At 47.0% G+C, this 22454-nt stretch overlaps 1 protein-coding gene across 2 annotated transcripts in view; it reads left to right on the top strand.

The window, feature by feature from the left end:
• The first annotated feature begins 2409 nt into the window (after positions 1-2409).
• The window catches only part of Exn (Ephexin), a 173430-nt gene continuing 153385 nt past the window's right edge, over positions 2410-22454 (top strand). Inside the window, exons 1-2 of one of the 2 annotated variants that reach the window (XM_065426613.2) lie at positions 2410-2752; positions 11090-11323. In XM_065426613.2, coding sequence (XP_065282685.1) covers positions 11179-11323 — 145 coding nt within the window. In that variant the 5' untranslated portion in view covers positions 2410-2752; positions 11090-11178. Of the gene's footprint in view, positions 2946-11089; positions 11324-22454 lie in introns of both variants that reach the window. The other variant, XM_065426612.2, reaches the window with a different exon arrangement.

Raw genomic sequence — 22454 nt, 5'->3', positions numbered from 1 at the left:
CCACGAAATCCAGCTTGGTCCAAAGGGAACACCTCAGGGGGCGGTGATCTCCCCGACGCTGTTCAACATCTCCCTGATCAACCTGTCGAGGGCCTTGAACAAAATCCCCAACATTAACCACACTATCTACGCGGATGACATCACCATCTGGTGCTCCAGTGGATGTGAAGGGCAGGTCGAGGGTGCTTTGCAAGAGGCCATCGATGTGACGGAGCGGTATCTAATCCCCACCGGGCTAAGGTGCTCGCCCGCTAAATCCGCGAGCTCTTGCTCTACAAGAAGAGGCGGTTCACACCGATCCTGGAAGCCAGCAGCAGAGAGCCACATTACATTATTCACCGGTAAGGGCTCCCCAGTACCGCGGGTAGACACTATCACAGTCCTAGGAATGTTTATCGAGTCAAACGGGGCCAATGGAGCCGCCCTCAAACGCATTTGTTCCAAGACCGAAAGCGCCCTCGGCCTGATCCGAAGAATCGCCAATAGGTACTGCGGAATCAAGGAAGACAATCTGATCCGGATTATCCACGCCTTCGTGCTCTGCCACCTCGCTTATTCAGGGGCTATGCACAATTGGCTCGTATCGGAGCGCAACAAGATCAACGCCTTAATCAGAAGAGTCTTCAAGCTTGCCGTCGGCCTTCCCATGCGAACGCACACGACCTTCTCAATTTGGGAATTCACAACACGTTCGAAGAAATCGTTGAAGCCCAAGAATTTTCCCAGTTTGTCAGACTCTCCGGTACCCCAGCGGGCCGAGCCATACTTGGCAAGCTGGGACGTAACCCCATGGTCGTCAGTCAGTCTCGACGCTGTGTAGCTGCCCAGCGACGTAAGGTCCAAAATTTACATACAGCGGATGCCACGAAATATGCATCCCACCTACAACGAAGGACGAAGGCGAGCCAGGGGTAAAGCTCTGCTCGCCAGTGCCCGCTTGAACAAGGACCGAACATGCTTCGTAGACGCTGCTTCCTACGTTCAAGAAGAGGCCTTCTCCTCAGTGGTCATCGACTGTGATGCTAAAATCCTTAGCTGCGCTACCGTCCGCACTTCTAATTCCAGCGTTGCAGAGCAAGTTGCTATTGCTCTTGCATTGACGGACAGTGTACATGACACGATTTATTCGGATTCTAAGGCCGCTGTCAGGGCCTTTCAGATGGGAATGGTGGCTCCCCAGGCCCTACGTATCATCCAAAGTGCCAAAGACATGAAACATCACTCTTTGGCCTGGTTCCCTGCGCACCTTGGGACCATTGAGGGTGCCTTGATCAACCCCAACGAGGAGGCGCACTCGGCTGCACGAGGTTTGACTGACCGTGCGCTGGGCAACGCGTCCTCTCCTGGGCGACCCGAGCCTCTCTGCTCGTACAACGAAATCTGCAAATACAATTATCTGTCAAGAAGAGTCCTACCTTCGCCGCACTCCTCGCTGTGCAGGGCCCAGGCAGTCACTCTCAGACTACTGCAAACAAGCACTTACCCGAGCCCCGCAGCGCTACACACAATGTACCCCGACCGGTTCCCAAGCCCGGATTGCCCTCTGTGTGGTGACTATGCGGACTTCAAACATGTCCTGTGGGGCTGCGCCTCTGCCGGTCCTCCTTTCACTCAAGAGGAAATGAAGAAGCTGATTAGGGCCCAGGATCAGACCTCTCAAACCCTGACAGTCCAGAGGGCTCGCGACAGGGCCGTCAGGTTCCACCTGATGGTCCCCGAGTGGGCCTAGCCAGGTGGCGTGGCGTTTGCTTACGTCTCTAGTGGAAAAAATAAAGTTGTTTCACTCACTCACTCACAGTTCTGATGGCGTCCACGCAACAATGGTTGCAAATGTACCGTCAAATGCTCATATGCTGCGGCCTAAAGCTCACAGCACAGTGCCCAAACGCGCTCATGGCGAAAGCAAAACTTTGTGCGGACCGGGACATGCATGCAGATGCGCAGTCGGTCGCTGCGAACCCATGCGATCGCGCGCGCTGCATTGAGGCTTCATTCTGTTATGTCCCATTTGGTTTTAACATATTTCACATAGTTTACTTTCAGCGTTATCTACCTTTCACACAAGAAGCCGGTTCGGGAGACTCCATCGCGGCGACCGCGAGTAATGGCGCTCGCTGTACGGATTCGGTAAAAAGATAGCGTCTGTAAACGATCCTGTGCTTTAAGTTTGCCCAAGATTATTATATCGACAGTCAAAAACTTCCCTCGTTTTGAGAGTACCTACATAAATGTGGCTGCTGCGTGGTGTTTTTATCGAGCGCCGTAAGCGAAACCTGTGAGGAGCGTGCTGCGTGATCCCTCATACTACGCAAGGGAGGCGCTTCCGACAGATGGCGACTCCTCGCCCGCTAGGCACTGTAGTTTTGTGTGCGAGTGCGTGACTCACCACTAGAGCGTACTCAGTGTACTAAAATGCGATGGAGTGGGACTAATGGCTGGGGCGGCGCATACTTTGCAGCCTTTGAAGTGAGGCGCGCCGCGGCGAAAAATACTGTGGCGTCGCTGCGATCGAAGTGCATTGAACTGCATTAGAGTGGCAGCACCCGTGCAGCACATAGAATAAGGAACTGTAGCAGACGAGTGGTGGTATGAGTGGTGTTGTGATGATCAGCAGCCGGGTTGAGGTGAACGTACTGCTGCGGCAAGAGTGCGGCGAAGACCGGCAAGGCTGTCCCGTGGCCGGCGTCGTTTTTCTTCGTGGGCTTTGACGTCCAGCGAGTGTTGGGCCATCCCATGTTGCCGCTCGGCAGCGGTGAGTCACCACGGGCGGCGACTACGGGAGCGGCGCGCGCTTTGGCCTGTCCAGCGACCTACTTACTCGGCCACGAAGTGGGCGGGGGATGCCTTGTCAATAAGTAGGAAACTTCTTGTCCGATGCCCCTGTGTGGGGCAGCGTTTCACGACAAAGCCTGGACGATTCAGGCGGGATTCTCCGCCTGTCACTGGTAGGTGAACGTCTGCAAGGCGGGAAGTGGCACGCATTGAACTGGCGAAACCGGGGTTGTCGCTCTTGTTCGCGGAGTCATTAGTAGCGAGGGCTACTCCGCGACAACTGCTGGATGCATTGCTGTGATGTGCAAAACCTTGTCCGGCGCGGTGCTGAAATCGGGTCTCACTTTACAGCCTTGACACTTTTATTTTGCTAGAGATTTCTAGATAAGCAGGGGCTCGGCCAACTGCATGTCTTGAACTTCCACTATGTCGCCTTATTGTTGAGTACATCAGAGAGCGAAAGAAAAAAATCATAATTGTTTTTAAATTAGCAACTTCAATTGAGGTTGCACTGTTTAGGTAGCGTATAGTGTGTTTTGCTATGTCAGTGGAGTTTTAGATAAGGAGATATACGACGACAGGCTTTCGTTCTGCTTGCTTGCAAGCCACTGGAGCTCCAGCAAAGCCCAGCTCACCAACCGATGCCGCTGACGGCATGTTCATATTCCCTTTCGTGTGCTCGTCTTGCTTGTGCTACAGTAGTATTCCAAGATTAAGTACTAGCAAGACCGCGTTGCGACACTTTGTGTTCATGGGCACCTAAAACTCTAAAAATTTCATTAACTAAATAGATTCATGCCTGCCGAAATCAAGCTAGAGCTTGTGAGAAAATTCTCTGCATTATCAAGAACGCATTTGTAGTCATGAAACGTACATATGAAATGCACTTGCATAGCTCATATGCATAATTTGGCTTGAAAATTTTCTCCTTAACTTTTTTGTCTTTTCACTGTAAACAATGTAGTAAACATATTGCAGTATTAAAGATATTGTCAGGCAACTGATTTAGAATTGATACAATGTAGTAAAATTGTTCATGCTTGGCATGAGGGCTAGGAAACCATTCCTGATGAAGCTCTCAAATGGGCTGTCAGCATAAATTCAAATGCGAACAATGCTGAAACTACAATAAAATCTCGATAAGATCATGCACAATACACTTTTTGGGATAATACATTTTTAAAATCTTTTTTCCAGTCAATGTCTCATGGGAGCAATGTATTTTCATACAGTTATAAAGATAGTGTTTTCACCTAAAATGCGATAAATTCGACTACAGAAGTCAGCTGCTTACTGGTATTTCTAAAACTCATAGCTTTACTTTCCAGTGCACTAGCTTCAATAACATTCCAACAACCCTTGAACAATGTGTTTAAATTCTTTAGAGACTTATACACCCACAAAGACTGGACTTAGAACAAACAAGGGACACACCACATGCACATACTTCAACTGGCTTTTATTGGGTTAAGGCTCAGCCACATTGTAGGAGAAGCGCACTGCCAGCAGTAAAACACTCTTGTGGCAGTGTGGCCACAACAGCGACTGGCGGTGCATTGCTGCTTAGCTGAGGGAGGAAACAGCAGCTTCTTTTTTTCATTTCCAGAAAGCATTTTTACAGATATTGAAAACAAGAAAGTTCAGCGTAAACATATGACCTATTTCAACGTTGCTGAATAAAAGTGCATTGCCTGTAGTTTGCGTGGCGTTAAGTGATGCCACATGAACTTCTGCTATTGAGTTTGTCATCGAGTATGCCTATTTTTGTACATTTAGAACTTGATTTTTATAATGTGGTATCGGGTGACACATTTTATTTTCAGGTTCCTGTGAAATTTATAGTAACAAGATTTCCAGGCTCATCTGAATATGTAATTTGGACACTAAAAACGTCACATAAACTTAGAACTATTCCATTCTTAGAAACCGGCTATGGAATGATTGCAGATCGCATACGTGCATGTAATTATGCTTAACAGGTTGCTGCTGACATTTCAATTTGTGTTAATTGTATATGCAGTGCACAATGGATATAAACCTATATGTATTTCATGATTTTTAGAGCGTCCCTAAAACTATTTGGACAAATTTTGATAATGTGTAGTGCACAGCGGCTGTAAAACAATAGTGCCACTATTTAAGTGAGGTGCCTCATATAAAGAGAGTTACGGACGATTACAATTCATCATTATCCCTAGCCATGCTTTTTCTCCTCAATCGTTCCCCGAGTGATCGGCATTAAGCTCTGCCTTCACTGGCTCTACATCTTGACGAGACATGATGTCGTCTACTTCTTGTTGTCTCGGAGCTAGCACGTGAAGCCTCTCCAACCTCTCCGCTAACCACCTGGCCATCGATCTCTTGAGAGAGCTATCCAAGCAGCATGCGTTACGAACATTGTGTCGCAGCGTTAAGCGTGTCTGGTAGCTGCATTTAAACATTTAAAGGAGACTACAGGTTCACGATTGAACTCCTGATGAAAATTTACACCAGGAGCAAATACACTTGTCTACCGCTATATTAGCTCTGTGTATGTCTAGTTGAGCTCTGTGTCACCAGGTGGCTGCACCATGCAGGGCATTCACATTTGCACGTCCCCTCATTTGGTAAAATGCCCAGTCTGCTTGCACTTGCGTTTACGCGAATATAATACACTTCAAAACTCTTTATTGTACTAATCCTTTGGCGTTAAGTGACAGCCGCAAACATGTAGATGCTGCAGAAGTACATGTTGGGCTAGACAGTTCATATTGCTGATCCCTTCCGTCCTTCCTTGTTTGCGCCAAAGTGATCACATTTATGGTCTAGTCACTGTAGATGCTGGCACCAATCAAATACTGACGACCCAATGCGATGCAGCCACTCCAATCGCATGTTGCCTTGCAATGGAACACAATGTTGCAGGTTGACATATCGCTGATTGTTAGATTTGCAGCCCACAACGTAGAAATAAATGTAAGTAGGGGAGTGGAGCTGCTGCGATTGGTAGCAATGCACATTTTTAAAACCTTATTAGTTACACGCTTTATATGGAGCACTTATATGCGTCACTTAATGATCAGAAGGACATACCCAATGACTCAGTACATTTGTACAAGATTTCCAAGATCATTTCAGGGTTCATTTAAAAAAACAGATGTACAAAACATGGCCACAAAACACAAGAAGGACATCACAATGAAACTTAAATGTTGTGCTAGGACAGAAAAGAAATAACAGGTGCATGTGCACAGCTTTAGGAAAAACAAGGCCAATCTGTCAGTCATAGACACAAGGGTTCACTCTGATAAGATAGTGGTTCAAGCATCACAATACTTTATGGAAAATAATCAAAGGCTAGCTTACACGTGCATTGTCACAAGGCTGACATGGCACGCCTAGTCCATAAGATGCGCTTGTGGCAGGTTAGATGATGTAGAACAGCAATTATTTGTGATCGTTTATCTCTGGTTGAAGTAGTGGCCTTGCTGCCTCACATAAAAGCTACTATAACTAAACGTAAATGAATTTCATAAACTACTTCGATGTGGCATTCTACAAATTTGTTGGCATATCTTACCGCTGTCAAATCTTCTTTCTGTTCAGCTGTTCTTTCTCTATGTAGAAGGGCATATTGCTTCCAACTTACTGCCAGCAGTAAAGGCAGTGTTGGCCATGTGTTAACTAGTTATTGTTTTTTAGCATCTGTGAGTGGCAGAGAATGAGTATAATGCATACCCACCACTCTTCTTCCTTGTGTGAACATGCAGAGGTGGTTTTCAGACATTCAGAGATAAGGGCTATTGCAACAAGTGGAAAACCTCTGTTCCTACTAAGCTTGGAACCTGCCTACTGAAGCTGACGTTCATTGTATGCATACAAGACTTGCTGAGGGAAGACTCGAGGCAAGACATTGGTATTCCATTTCTACAGCTTTTGAATGCTTTGAAGGAGACATCAGGAAAGTATATCTGATGAACTCGGGCAGCATTGCCAACACTAGTCATGTGTTGGCAACATCAAATTAATCTCAAGAAACTGAATGCGGTTGTTTAAGTAATTCCTGATATAATTGTAATGGCCTACCTTTTTCACAGAATTTTAAGACATACTTTCAGTGAGTTCAAATTTATTATTAGGACAAAAAGTTAACTAATGACTTACATACTGAAAGGTCTTGCGAGCATTGCCACCCAAAGCACAGTCTGAAATGCACTCAGTGTTTGTTGAGTACAGAAGAGGACAGGAGAAACCTTGGTGTCAATACAGAATTTTTTACTTAAATAAACATATAGGGGGTTTCAGCAAGTACAGATGCAAGCACAAGTAAAAGGAACAAACAGGGCAGTGCTTACTTCTTACTTGGGTGAGAATGCATAATCATTTCAGCCCAGAAGCACAGAATTGCCAAACATGAACGTTTCCATGGAAAGCGCCATAGACGCACATTTGTCTGTAAAACTGATGCATAAACTTGCTGATCAGTACACTCCATAGCCTCTTATAGGCTGAATTTTACTGCTTGAAGAAATACATCGAATTGCAGCTAGAAATACTTGTATGCGAGGTAAGAACACCCAAAATCACTCTTGTACCATTTGCTACTGCGGGTGAGATTTGATACTCATTTAAAGAAAACTGAAACAAGCATCTAACACAAAACAGTGTCTTTACATTCATATGCTTTTGTACTGAACAAATTCAAACATAGCTGGTGAACCATCCTCAATATTTAGGTGTTGCTAATGGGGTGACTTCAATTTATGCAATTGACTGGATGCAACATCGCAAATTTCTTTGGATGTTCACCTTCTTTAGAAATGTCATGCACACAGAATTACTTTCTGACACAGAGATGGTGACACAATGATGCATTGTTGCTGGAGGACAACACAAAATGTCAAAATTAGCAATTCTTTTGCTTGGGTGTCCCTTTTCTATTTCTTAGATCAGATTTGTACATGTCTTGAAATTGCGACAACAGCCAACAAGAGGTTAAAAAGTGCCTGAAATGGTTTGGTCACGCTTAGTAAATGCATAGAGTACAGCTACAGAAAACATTCGCGCCACAATTTTAGTGAAGTGTCTTGTATTAATGGAGCTACAGACGTTTGCAAGTTACCCTCTCCTTGCCATGCTTTTTTCCTCCTGACACCATTTGCCAAGCAGCTGGGGCTAAGCTGGCTTCAGTGGCTCTGTGCCATGATTTGATGTCATGTTGCCTACTTCCGGCTTCTTGGAGTCAGCACGCGAAGCCTCTCCACTATGGGTGTGGCTGTTGATCCCTGGTGAAAGCTATCCAAGCAGTGTGCATTGTGAGCATTCTGCCGCAGCACCAAGCATGTCTGGTACACCGGTAAGCGCTGGCGAGCTGCGCGTTTTGATGGATGGGCAGAGGTGTAAACTTGAGTGGCCTGCACTGTGCAGCCACCTAGTGGTGCAGAACCCAACTAGCCAAAGACAGAACTTATATTCTTGTAACGAAGTGTAAAACATTTTAAACATTTAAAAAGGCATGTTCATGATTACGCTGCTGCTGAAAATTTACACCAGCAGCAAAGTAGAATACACTTGGTTGCTGCTATATTAGCTCTGTCTGTCTGGTTGAGTTCTGTGCTACCAGGTGGCTGCACCCTACAGGCCGCTTACGTTTGCTCCTCCACCCATCCGCCAAAGCACCCAGCCTCCCTGCATTTACCGGAGTACCGGACAAGCTAAAACTCTATTGTGGTAATAAGCCTCCAGCCTGAGCTGACAGCCGCAAGATTCTGGTGCCACTCGGATGCCGATGGCCCAACACACTGCAGCCTTTCTGCTCACCTTTTGCCTTGCAGAGGGACATGATGCTGCAGCTTAACATGTTGCCACTCGCTAGATTTGTAGCCTACAATGCAACAAAAGCGATTTGTAGTCCTCCAGCTTAGGAAACAGACTAGCACTGGCCGTGCAGCTCGCATAGAAACAAATTGCTTTTGTAGAAACAAATCAACCAACATTCCAACTATTACGAACAACATTTGTTCATAGTTTTGAGTGCAAAGAAACACACAACACGAAAGAAGGCACACAAAACACAGTGCCTTCTCTCATGTCATGCATTTCTTTGCGCTAAAAACTATTAACATGCAATACGAACTAGCCCACCAGTCGGTTTTGTGAAACATTTGTTCACCATAAAGTTGGACAAATTATTGATAATGTCAGCTGGGCTAACCACGTCATTTGGGAGGGGGCAGCTGAAAATTCACGGGAGTGGCACTGCTGCAATCAGTAGCGATTCACGTTTTGAAAACCTTTATGCTTTATGTGGAGCGCTTAAATGTGTCGCTTAATGATCAGAAAGACCTACCCTAACGACTCGGCATGCTTGTACAAAATCATCGCAGGGTTCCTTTAAAACTTAAGGCAGAGAGTAGTGTAAATCATTAATGTCCATAATAGAAGCTAAGCATCTGGCAAGATTCCAGTTCATACAAATCGAATTAATGCATCTGAGTTTACAATAGCAAATAATCAAGTGAAACATTTGGTGACAACACACAGTTCTGCAAATATCCAGTGGCAATGTGGCACTAGTCTTAAAAAAGCATTAAAGAAAGCAATTTCTTGAAAGGATATAAGTTCGGGCATGTTGGTATTCCATTTTGGCCTTTAATGCACAAAAGGCACAGGGACAGTGTAGACCGACTTCATCTATGTCTGTCCACTGTCCCTGTGTTTTTTGTGCACTAAAAGCTAAAAAGAAATTCTCTCATGTGATTTTCCTTGAGTAAAAAGCCAGCTCCAAAGAGCAAAATCTTGTTTTCATAACACTGGATGCAACTTAATCAAACCCACATCTTTGCAACTGATCAACAGCATGCTTCTTCATAACAGTAAAAGTTTTCATGTTGTAAATAGCGAAAGAGTGCCAGTAGAAACTCTCCATGGTAAAAATTCACTCAGTGAAAAAGGTGTGGGATTGTAATACAGTTAGGAATTACCTAAACAATTTCTAGACATTACTTGATGTTCCTGGACAATTTTGTGTTGAGAATATTTTGTAACTTCACCCAAACCTTTGCTTTTATTTGTAGAACAAGTTTGTGCAATGCCATATTAAAGTAGTACGGGGAATCCCTTATAGTTGTGGTGGCTTTTATGTAGGCTGTGCAGGCCTGAATCGGAGATTGAATGACACTTATTTACTGGTGGATCACCATATAACTGTTCGTTGCACTGCCACCGATATAGCTGCACTCCCAATTTCCGAAGATAGTGAATTTCTCTTCCGACACAGGAATGAAAAAGTGTGATTTCGAAGAGTGTTATATCAGTAATTACAGTAGCAGTGGGACTTTGTGCCGTGTTTTATTCTGTTAGAGAGAAGAAAGCTGCTTTTTCATCTATACGTTTCACGCAGTAATTGGAGTTATATTTAACATTGCTTGCGAACCACATGTAGAGCACTCATAGACTTGATAGTTTTGATCAAGCAGTAATTGTGCAATATTGTGGTCAGAAGCAGGGTAAAAATAGAATTTGGTCATTTTCACCGAGTTGAAACAATTATGCAGTTTTATTTAAAATCTGTCATAAACCACATGTAGAGCAATCATGGATTTGATAGTGATGATCAGTGATGGCATGTGAATGAGGTAAACATTCTTGTTTTAGCACGTGGTTTAGAATTTGAAACAACAACAGAGGTGCTTCATTGTCTTTCCTCATTCTTTCACGTTCCAAACCATGCACTAGAACAAGAATGTACACCAAGCCTGATAACCAACTTGCCCAAGAAGTTCTTTGGGACGAGAGGAACTTGCTGTGGAGGCATTGCGCTGCTAAGTTGAAGGACACAGGTTTTAACCTGGGGCCAGCATTTTAATGGGGGCAAAATGCAGTAAAGCTCATGTACTGATATTTAGGTGCACGTTAAGAGCCCTCATCACTATGGCATGCCTCATAATCAGTGTTGTTTTGGCATGTAGAACTGCAGAATTCATTTGATTAACAGCATAGAAGGTGTTAGAACAGCTAGGACTATCAATACAAGAAAATGTGGCTGTACCATGAGAATACCATAGTTAGCTTACTGGAAGCCTCCCCTTAGACCTTGGTTATGACTTGACTATGCTACAAGAATAGTTGGCTTTGCGAGGTTCAAATGTGCTCGATCGTGCATTCAGAACACAGCTTCGTTTGAATTTGGTTGCTTAGGTATGATTTTACAATATGCTTATTCAACCTCCGTATAGAAATGCTGACTTTGATTGCTTCTCAAGATTATATGGTCAAGGTGATGCAGGTCTGAGCAGGCCATTTCTTCAGAGATGTTGCTGCTCTTGTTCTTCTTCAGGTGGGTGCACAAGATTGACTGGCAGTCTTAGGTGCCAGTACACTATGCAACTAGCTCAGCTCTGAAGTGTGCCCTCTGATCCTGGTGCCATGAGTGGTGAGCGCCTTCCGTTTACAACTACCAAGCCTGAGGCTGCCGTGTTGCCTGTCCGACGTACAGCTCCGTTGCAGCAGGATGTACGCTCACCTGTGCGGATCCAAGTCCCAGGAGCTGGAAACCTGCCAAGGCCAAAAGGTGCACATTCTCTGCTCCCAAGAGGCTGCTAAACATGTTCCACTAAATTGACAACTGGTTCTTGCATAAGAGGGAGCAAAATACAGCAACCCTGCTTCATAACAAAATCGCTTTATTCCACATGTGATCACGTTAGTTAGAGGCTTTTTATGGTCGCAACTATGCTGCACAGATATTGTAGACCATATTGTTTGAAGCATACAGTCTCGTATTACAAGAGGGATATCTGCACTCTGATCATTTAGCCGTGGTGGGAATAACTGTTTTGCTTAGAGACCGCACATTGCAGCTTCTCTAATTGTGGTTCATATGTGTTACATGCTAACTTCACATTTCTTTAGTTCAGTTAAGTGTTTTATGTTCACCACTATTTCACTAGTACATAATTTCCAGTTCATAACTGTATTACTGCAGTTTAACATTGTGTTTTGCTAAATCTAGATGATGTTTAGTGAGTAGTGTTCACCATTCATAATGACTTTATTGCAATAGCAACTATATGGACACTCCAGGCAAGTTTTCAAAGTCACCATGATGTTTTCTATAAAGTCTGATTGTGACAAAAGTCCAATTTAAGTCCAATTGTGATAAAATCCTCATGCCCTGGACACTGTAAGCTTCAGATGCAAAGGTCAGCATGCAAGGTTGAACCAAGAAGGATGGTGGTTTGATGCACACAGTCTTTTCACATGCCCAGTGTTGCTACCCGCATGATCAAGCATTCGTAAGGGGAAGAGGGGAGGCAAGCGCATGGTAATGTGATTAAGCGCGCATTTGTGTGTGGAGGGTGCAAGCAAGTGCGCCTCTCCTTCTTTAGCCAGGCTTTGGCTGCAAAATGGCACTGCTGAGTGCCTACTGTTATGGCTTAGGGTGGCGTTAGGGCAAGGAATCCACCAAGCCAACTGACGAATACGTCAGGTAGTAGAAATGAAGGAAAAAAAGTTTATTGGCTTAGTTACACTGCTCCAGTTACAGAACCCCACTCCATGCAGGAGGAAGGTAAACATCCGAGTTCACATCAGGACCCTCGGTGCTACAGCACGAAAAGTCTCTGTTTTTAATACCGCCATCTTCCCTAGGCAAGTCGACTAGAGAATCTGAAGACTGTCTGGCTGCAAATCACAATCGTTGAATCCATTGCGATACCATGCCTATGCTAACTCAACGCTCCGCAGTAACCCCGCCTCCGAAGTCCTATGGTATGGTATATGTAGCAGGATAGCAACCTGCGAATCCAAGGTTGCCATCATTCTTCAGTAGCACTTGATGTTCGTTGCCCTCACCATTATTTTAGGCTGTCAGGAGGGAAATCGGAAGGATTTCTTCCTCCGGCATAACTACGCCTCCCGAGTTAGCGGTTTCATCCTCTTTCTTTGCACTGTGTTCTGTGTCGTAACACAGCACCAGACCTTCATGAATTTTGGTCTGGGAAATCGGTTCCTCCTGAAATCTCCTCCGAAAGGAGATTTCAGGAGGCATGACACGACACCGCGACTAGAATGAAGCATTCACCATTTGAGTTCTTTCAGGCTGTCACACTGCTCAGCGTTTCTGTTCCCGCACCCGTCATGAACATGCTTTCCGGCGGGTTAGGGACGGAGGCAGTGCCTCCCCATCACTGGACGCCACTGCCAATTTTGGATCTGGAGCAGCTAACTGGCTGGCAACGTCTATGTGATAACGGGACCGGCATCGCTATCTGCAATGAGCGTGCCCGATATAAGCTGCTGCCCACCGACAGCGTGCTGGGGCACGACACCGCGACTAGAATGGAGCATTCACCATTTGAGTTCTTTCAGGCTGTCGCACTGCTCAGCGTTGCTGTTCCCGCACTTGTCATGAACATGCTTTCCGGCGGGTCAGTGACGGAGGCAGTGCCTCCCCATCACTGGACGCCACTGCCAATTTTGGATCTGGAGCAGCTAACCGGCTGGCAACGTCTATGTGATAACGGGACCGGCATCGCTATCTGCAATGAGCGTGCCCAATATAAGCTGCTGCCCACTGACTGCATGCTGGGGCACGACACCGCGACTAGAATGGAGCATTCACCATTTGTGTTCTTTCAGGTTAGTTACCTTGAACACTGTTCTTGCCTAAACACATGGAATCGCTGCCTGTTTGTGGTGTCGTGCCCGTGCGACTTGTTAGACATGCTAGCAAGGGGAAAAAGCTATGCTTGCTCTTGTCTCAGACACATGTTATTGAAGCTTTCCGGTGATATTGAGTGAAACCCTGGCCCCGATAATGATGCTGTTTTGATGCTGTTTTTGGCTACTGTATTAGCAACTGTCCAGAGAATTGAATCCGGACAATTAGGCACTCGCAGCGAGATTCAGGCCATTGAAGTGGATATAGTTCACTTAAAAAGTGCCTCTGCAGTCCCACCACCATCTGTACCTGACATCCAAGAAAATAAGAGACTACAATAAAGGTACCTATAAAGATATGAATTCCGATCTTGAAATATTCTTCCGCTAAGAATTTATGCCCTCTTTCTTTGTACGTCCCGTTGATGAAAACAGGACTATTTTCATAGACAAAACATCTTCGCTAGTTGACAAGTATGTCCCATTGATTTACATATCCAATAGCAGGACGAACCATTGGTTCAACAAGTACCTTCGTAGGTTAAGAAATAGGAAAAAAAGCTTATACCAGAAAGCCAAGCAAAACCTGACAGCTTGGGTTGAGTACAAAAACTTTTTGAAAACTTACTGCTCTGCTATATCTGCTGCCAAAGATGAATATTACAACCATGGTCTACCCTCACTCCTCAAGTCGGACCCAGAAAGGTTTTGGAAAACAATTTCACTGGACAATGGCTCAACTCGCATTTCTCTACACGGAGCCAGCAGTAAACCTCTACCTGACCACGAGTACCCTGTTGCTTTTAACAAATTTTTGCCATCAATATTTACGATGAAGCATCAGTCAACTGTACCCCTTATCCCTGATCCCGACTACCTTTACATGACCTACCATGGTTGCTCAGTGGCTATGGTGTTGGGCTGCTGAGCACGAGGTCGCGGGATTGAATCCCGGCCACGGCTGCCGCATTTTGATGGGGGCAAAATGTGAAAACACCTGTGTACTTAGATTTAGGTGCACGTTAAAGAACCCCAGCTGGTCAAAATTTCCGGAGTCCTCCACTACGGTGTGCATTATAATCAGAAAGTGGTTTTGGCTCGTTAAACCCATAATCAATTTTTGTTTACCTTTACATGGAACCTATTAACATCACCGTCGAATGTATTTCTCGTTTAATTACGCACCTTAAATTATCTTCATGTGCTGGTATTGATAACATTAGCTCCAAAATACTAAAAAACACTGTCTCCGTTTCCAGCCAAATATTATTTCACATATTCCGACAATCATTATCATCCGGTCGCCTTCCTTCTGACTGGAAAATTGCTAAGGTAGTGCCTGTATTTAACCTGTAAATTCACCTGCTAACTACCATCCTATCTCCTTAACATGCATTTCTTGTAAATTACTTGAATATATTGTCACTTCTCATGTCTACAGCCACCTTGAGTCCAATAATTTCGTTTTTACTAACCAACATGGCTTCAAAAAAGGGTTTTCATGCGATTCACAGCTATTTGAACTAACCGATCTACATTTTAGCATGAATAACAACAAAGAATCTGATTGTATTTTCCTTGTTTACTCAAAAGCCTTTGACTGTGTCGCTCATTGTCGTCTAATCCTGAAATTATCTTCGCCCCAGCTAGATTCGCTAACTCTTTATTTTATTTATTTATTTATTTATTTATTATGGAACCCACAGCGCCAAAGCATTACAGTGACAAGCATTAAGTGACAAAATTTTTTGTCACTTCGCCAGCAGTTCACAGTTGTTAATTCGTATTCACCCCCTTGCTATGTCACTTTCGGTGTTCCACAAGGCAGCGTTTTAGGACCCTTATTATTTTTAATATACTTCAACGACCTGCCTTCTAACATATCTTCTTCCGTCCGTCTTTTTGCTGACGATTGCATAATTTACCATACCATTAACTCTATCGACGACCACATTGCACTTCAAAATGACCTCAAAATTGTTTGATTGGTGTAATACCTGGCAAATGCATCTTAATGAATCTAAATGTAACATTATCTCTTATAGCTGTAAGTATGTCAATTCTAAGTTCACCTAGTTTCTAAACCACTCTCAGGTCTCTGAAGCATCTTCATATAAATATCTCGGAGTTCACCTCGCTCCTAACCTGTCCTGGGCATCCCGTGTCACCGCCATTTGTGCCAAAGCCTCACGAATTCTGGGGTATTTACGAAGAAACTTAAAAAACGCCCCAACCAGCTTGAATATGCAACATTTGTCCCGCCTCAATCAGAATTTGCAAGCCCTGTGGATTAAACAGAACAATGACATCATTTCACTTGGAAACTCGCTGTTGCATCGCACTTCTGTTTCACAAGTACGTTTATGGTAATAGGCAGTCTCCACTACCTCTTGAAAGGCCTTTGCGCATGTCAAAACTCCTCCATAACAATTTCAGTTACTCGCACATTTTCAGTCACACATTAACCTTCAACAGCTCTGCGCTTGCACGTGCCATTTCTCTGTGGAACGATTTGCCCAATAATATCGCTTCCTTAACAAACCACGATTCCTTCCACAACCAAGTCAGCAACCATCTTTCAATTACACCTTTTTGATCTGTTCACCGACTTAATTCTTTTCATTGTTATTTCTCAGTTGCATTCTGGTTTGTACTGTGCATCGGTTCCAGCTTGAAAGAATGCTGTATCCCTTGTGTTTGAATTTGTATTAGAAATGTATGATAAGTGACACTTGCTACATAATATGTTTACTAGCTCTTATAGTACTGTTCTGTTTAAGCTCCTACAAGGGCCTGTAAGGTCTTTGTAAATAAATAAATAAATTCCTCTGCGGAGAGCTTGTATTTTGCAAGCAACCTCGCCTTCACTAAACTGTACATGTTTGTCTCGGCTGTGAGCTCAGTCAGATTATGACCTGCGAGACTTCTCCCGGCACCAACTCAAACAACCGCTCCGGCCATGTGTCGTCGTGAAATCACCACTTTTCACAAATCTGTTAAAATTAATCAGGTAGAGACCGATGGCATCGCCTGTTTTGTACGGCTGAAGCAAACTCGTCATTTTGATGCTTTGCATTTGTAGTGGTGCCGCATCCGCCTTGTGCGCTAATCTTGCTATCTCTTGGTTATTTTTGCGAGCTCAATTTCATGTGTACTGTATCTATTCATTATTTTTTGTGGACTGATAGAGAAATGTTCGTTCAAAGTGTAAGGCTCAGCGGCCTTCCCAACCGGGTCAACGGTGCCTGCTATCCAGGTGAGTAACGATCCGGTGGCCTCCGCAGTCGAGTACTCCTGGGCAGCGGTGTTGACGGGCTGAGTGTGGGTGAGCCAGACTCGCTCGGTCCGGAGGATCCACAATGGTCGGCCTTGTGAGTGTTGCCGGACTTGACACTGGCCCAATGGGCACCGCACCACTGGCAAGGCTTGCCGATTCTGAGGTAGGCGGCGCTTTGCTGGAAACAACTGGTGTTGCCACTGGTGCTCCTGTGGGCTGGACTTCTGAAGCGGCAGTTGAGGGTGCTAGCCAGGTCCTGAGGTGAGGCCTAACATGGTCGGCTTGTCAGAGCCACTTGGCCCCCTCTGGCAGCATGTGAATGAGCAGCGTTAAGGCGCTGGCAGGGGACACCACCTGTCCGGCGGACTAGGGTGGGCCAGGACGGAAGTTCCTAGCGAAGACTGGAGCTCCCAACTCTGGCAAAGACCCGGGATGGCACCCTCGGTCAGCAGCCAGCTTCTGCTTCAGCTGCTTCGGGAGCGCTGTGGATCGGAAATTTGGATGTAAGATGTCCAAGGGTGTCTTGACCATCCGACCCAGCAAGAGCTCACAGGGGGCACGGCCAGTGACATTGTGGGGCATGGTCTGGTACTGAACTCTGTGCACTCTGTGCACGCACAGCATGCACTCTGTGCTGTGAAAGCAGGACCATTGTCGGACACAATGATGTCCGGCAACCCCTGGGCAGCGAAGACCAGTTGCAACGCTGCAATGGTTGCGCCTGTTGATGGAGTGGTGACAGGTAGAACCTCCACCCACTTCGTAAGGGCGCCTTCCACCACCAGGGCCGCTATCTTGTACACGTTCGAAAAGCCGACGTTCGATCTCGCCTTACGCGATTGGACTAGATTGGCCTAGGCCGCGATATCGGCGCAGCCTGGACAATCGCACGATGTGAAATCGAACGTCGGCTTTTCGAACATGTATAAGATAGCGGCCCAGGATGTAATGGCCCTTCAAGAGCCCCCCAAAGTCCACATGCAGGCGGGACCAGGGTCTCTGTGGGAAGGACTAGGGGGTGATTTCTACATGACGTGAGGCCCACTGATGCTCCCGGCAGACTTGGCAGCTCTGCACCGTGTGAGCGATGTCCTGTCCAGGCTAGGCCACCAAACGTGGGACTGGGCCACCATCTTGGTCTTTTCAATGCCAGGATGACCCACATGCAGCAACTGGAGGACCCTGGACCGGAGACTTTGTGGGATCACCACCCTGGAACCCCACAGTAGGCAGCCCTGCTGCAAGCTCAGCTCAGCGGCCTTGTGGCTATAGGCCCGCTGAACCAATTCCTTCCCACAGGACATCGCCTTGACCGCCTGAGACAGGACTGGGTCCTGGCTGGTCGCTTGCGATACAGCAGACCTGGAGAGTACCTCCGGATATGCGTGCTCCAGCATGAACACTTCGGCAAGTTCTGGAACAGCATCAGGCACCTCTGGCAGGGGCAGGCAGCTCAGGGCATCAGCAGGTCCCAGGTCCTTTCCCGGACGGTAAACCAGCTGGTAACTGTAAGCTGCCAGCCTCAAGGCCCAGCATACCACTCAAGGTGATGCCTGCACAGGAACTGCCCTGTCAGGCCCCAGCAGCCTCAACAGTGGCTTGTGGTTCATGACCGCCTCGAACTTCCGGCCCCACAGGTACTGGTGGAAGCGTTCAACCCTGAACATGAGGGCCAGGCCTTCCTTGTCCAACAGGTTGTAGCATTGCTCCACAGCATGAAGTTGACGAGAAGCAAACGCAACAGGGCGTTCCTGGCCATCCTTGTTTCGGTGCACCAGGACGGCTCCCACACCGTACCGCGACACATCTATGGTCAGGACGACAGGCTTGGCAGGATCGAAGTGTACCAGCACTAGAGCCTTGGTGATTAGTTCCTTGCTGTGCTGGAAGGCCCGGTCCTGCTCCTTCTTCCAGACCCATTGCTTACCATCTCGAAGCAGAAGATGGAGTGGCTGTAGATGCTCCAACAGATTCGGCAGGAAACTCTTATAGAAGTTGATGAGGCCGAGGTAGCTCTGAAGCTCCTTCTTGTTCTGGGGCTTATGTGCCTTGAGCACAGCATCAACTTTATGGGGAGCCAGGACTAGGCCAGCCTGGGAAATGACATGTCCAGGTACTCAGCACTGGAGGCCAGGAAAATGCACTTTTCCAGCTTGAACTTGAGACCGGGGTCCTGCAGTCGTGCCAGGACATTGTGGAGATTCTGCAGGTGGTCCCTGTCGTTGCTGCCAGTAACCAAGATGTCGTCCAAGTACACCACCATGTGCCTCATGCCCCTGAAGAAGTTGTCCATCTCCCTCTGAAAAATGGCCAGGGCTGAGGCCACACCAAATGGCCACGCAGCATGTCCAGCTGGTCCCCAAAGGCGCAGGCACTTGCTAACCCTCATAGCGCAGCAGCGAACTGCCTGAGTCTCTCCTGCCCAGCTACTCGGGTTATTAAAGCGGAACTGCTCTTTCAGTGTGGACGGCGCCAGGTTGAAATGCGAACGCAGTATGGTGAGCAGCTCACCCAGCGTCTTAATATGCGGTGTTGCTGGCTTGAGAAGGTCGAGCAAGAGACTGAAGACGTGGGTCCCGCAGATGGCCAGGAAAATGTCCCGCTGTTTGTCCTCAGATGTGTCATTTGCCTGGAAGAACACGTGGACTTGCTTCTCGTAAACTAGCCAGGCGGACCCATCTCCCTCCAACGGCTCAAGCCTTCTGTACAGCGGCACGGTGTCAGGAACGGGGCGCACTGTTTTACCGCTCGCAGCGCCGTGGGTCGATACGTGGCTACTCGTTGCCAGTGTCACGATCTGCCCGGGTTCGTAAACGAGGGAGGGCTCGAGGCACGCACGCCATTGTCAGATGGGAAGTGGACTTGGCACCTGGAGGTGCCGTGTCCCAGAGCTTACATGTACTTATCAACCCAGCATCATTCAGTACATTGACCTTGGCACTCCCCCTCTACCCGGGCTGACTGGGCGGGGGACTTCGGTTCGGGCCAACGGTCCTTCCTGGACAAGGGGGCTGCTGTGGTGTAGCACAACTGAGTTACTGCACTCAGCACACAAACAGCAATGTCGGTCTTACAGGAGGCAAACCTGACTGACCCTCAGACTGCCTTGACACAAAAGAGGTCAAGGCATACAACCATGGAGACCATCAAAGCCATCCGCGGTGCAGCGCGACCACACGAGGGTGTGCCACGACCGGTTTTGGCTGTGGGTTCCACTGAGCCAAACAAAATCCCGTGGATCGACTGGCATACACAGCCGAGTCGAGCAACCTTAGGAGCATGCATCATAACTTAATGGAGAGCTTTCCACCTGACTCGCAAAAAATCACGGCAGGACGAGCCCACACTCTGAGAAACTTCGTGTTGCCCAAGCGATGCCGCTCCCGGGTGAGGTGGAACTAGACCTCCTTCCGTGCTTTTGCAAGCACTTCGTGAAGGCCTAGCGCCTGTCCCCCGAAAATTGCATCACAGCGTGCCAACTAAACTTAGTATGAGTACAAGAAGCACGAACTGGTTGATCGCCTGTTTAGGCAAAGGGTGCAAAAATCGGACAGTCTGATATGGAACTCCTGGGAGCTTAAAGCAAACACTGCATAAAGATATTAAGAGTCATCACAACCACCACAAAAGGGGCACACTCCACGAGCCGGGAGTGCTGTGAAGGGCCTGTAACTCAATAGCAGGCACCTTCGCGCCAGGTGGTACATGAATGTAGCTCGCCTAGCTTCGAGGAAACTGGCCATAATGAGCTTCCAGCTTGGCCTGTAGCTGGACAGATCGTGCCTTTGGCAATTCGAGGGGAGACCTGGAGTGAGGATATCGACAAGTTCTTGGATTGGAGTTTAAACTACGTCGATGCTAGGGTGAACCTTGCAGAGGCTTACCAGAGAATTGACAGCCGCTGCATAAATGATGGACGAGGAACCTGAGCGAGGCACACAGTGGGAAAATGTGCTTTACATAAACAAGTGGAGTCGGGTGCTAAGGAAAAAGGAAGTAAAGCTTCGAGTCGGGAGCATATCCGTGTTAAGAGCGACCTGGGTCCTCCTGACGTGTAGTGCAGTAGCCATGATGCCCAGGTCGGGAATTTCGAGTCCTCCGAATCCCTGGGCAGCTTGAGCACCTGCCTAGCCGCGCAACCAGCTGTCCCTTTCCAGAGGAAGCGAAGGAGGACCCTCTCCAAGATAAGCTTGGTTCGGGTTGGAACAGGAGACACACACGTCACATACCTGAGGAAGGAAAGCAGAAGTGAGCGAAGAATTGTCGCTCGAGCAGTCAATGGGCTTGACAATGCACTAAATTCCTGAATCCTGGATTCAAGCTTCTCCTTAGCCTGTTGCCAGTTTTCAGGAGAGAAACCGTCTGGTTCGAATTGAAAACCTAGAATGCGCAACCGTGTTTTCACAGGGAGACCATGAACGGGCTGCGGACTGGATGGAGTGGAGTTTAAGTACATGGCTGCACTTTTCAACCTATTCACCCTTGCACCGCTTGCCCCGCAGTAACTGTCCATGACCACCGAGACGCTGCAGGCTGATGCTTCGTCCGGGACAACAATGGACAAGTTGCATTGGCAAAGAGTGCAACCGGAGGGGAACCTGGTGGGAGTAGGAACCTGCCAATTCTACTGTGACAGGACAACCTCTGCAGAAGCGGTTCAAAAGCGAGTACGTAGAGGGCAGGTGAGAGAGGGTCCACCTGCCATACATCACGTCCCACAATGAACGCCACCGAGATGCGATCTCGTATGAGAACAGCAGAAGTCTGTCGAGAATACAAAGCTTGAACCATCTGCCTAAAACCAGCCTGTTCCAGAACATGGAAAAGGTACCTATGGCTAATGATATTGGCGCGTAATTTGAAATTACTGTGCCAACAATATCCAACTGTGCGTTACAATATCGAAAGCCTTCTCCTGATCGAAGGAACAAAGAAAACCTGGAAGTTTCCTGGTATTTGCCCACAGGAGAAGGTCCCGCACTGCTAAACCATGAAGCTGAGTGGAGTGCCCCTGGGCACAACATGCCTGCTATGGACCAAAAACAGTGTTTAGTACTGGCATGAGTCACATACACAGCCATTTTGCTATGAGCTTATAATCGCAGTTAAGAAGTGTGATTGAACGCCATGCTTTCAGGTCAGAGCTTCTCGACTCTTCCTTACTAAAGAGAGTGATTAGCCCCTCTTGTTGAGACGCTGACAAAGCCCCTCACTGAGTAGCCTATTCACCAGTGACGTGAATGGCTTTCCTATAAGTGTCCAAAACTTCACATAAAATTCGACTGTCAGACCATCGGATCCTGGACTGCGATATGCTTCATAGACTTCAAAGCCGAAAATAGCTCGTCCTCATCTCTGGCTGAGTCACAGACTTCCGGCGGCTCAGCTCGTGAAACAAATGGAAAGACAGCTGGAGAGGCAACTGGTTTGGTATATGAAGTCATGTAAAACTGCTTCGCCCATGCAAGAACTCCATCTGGTGAATCGACTATGCTTCCTTCACTTGGATATACTAGGGAAGAGAGAGTTGTGCTCTTCCTTGAAAGATGCCTATGTAGGACATTTCTGCTGAACCACACTTCCATTTCCCGCTGCTCTGCTTGGGTTGTAGCTCTCAAGCCATCCCAACACTGCTGCAGGAGAATGCGAAGTTCCTTTTGGAGTGAGGGCAGTGGCGGAGCAACACCAGGCCCACCAGACAGTGGCCTTGAGAACAGGAGGATCACGTCAGAGATGATTTTAATCTCCTCGCACTCAATGCTTG

This window comes from Dermacentor albipictus, chromosome 2 (assembly GCF_038994185.2).
Source record: "Dermacentor albipictus isolate Rhodes 1998 colony chromosome 2, USDA_Dalb.pri_finalv2, whole genome shotgun sequence".
NCBI classification, from domain to species: domain Eukaryota; kingdom Metazoa; phylum Arthropoda; class Arachnida; order Ixodida; family Ixodidae; genus Dermacentor; species Dermacentor albipictus.
This window is presented reverse-complemented; position numbering and strand designations above follow the sequence as displayed.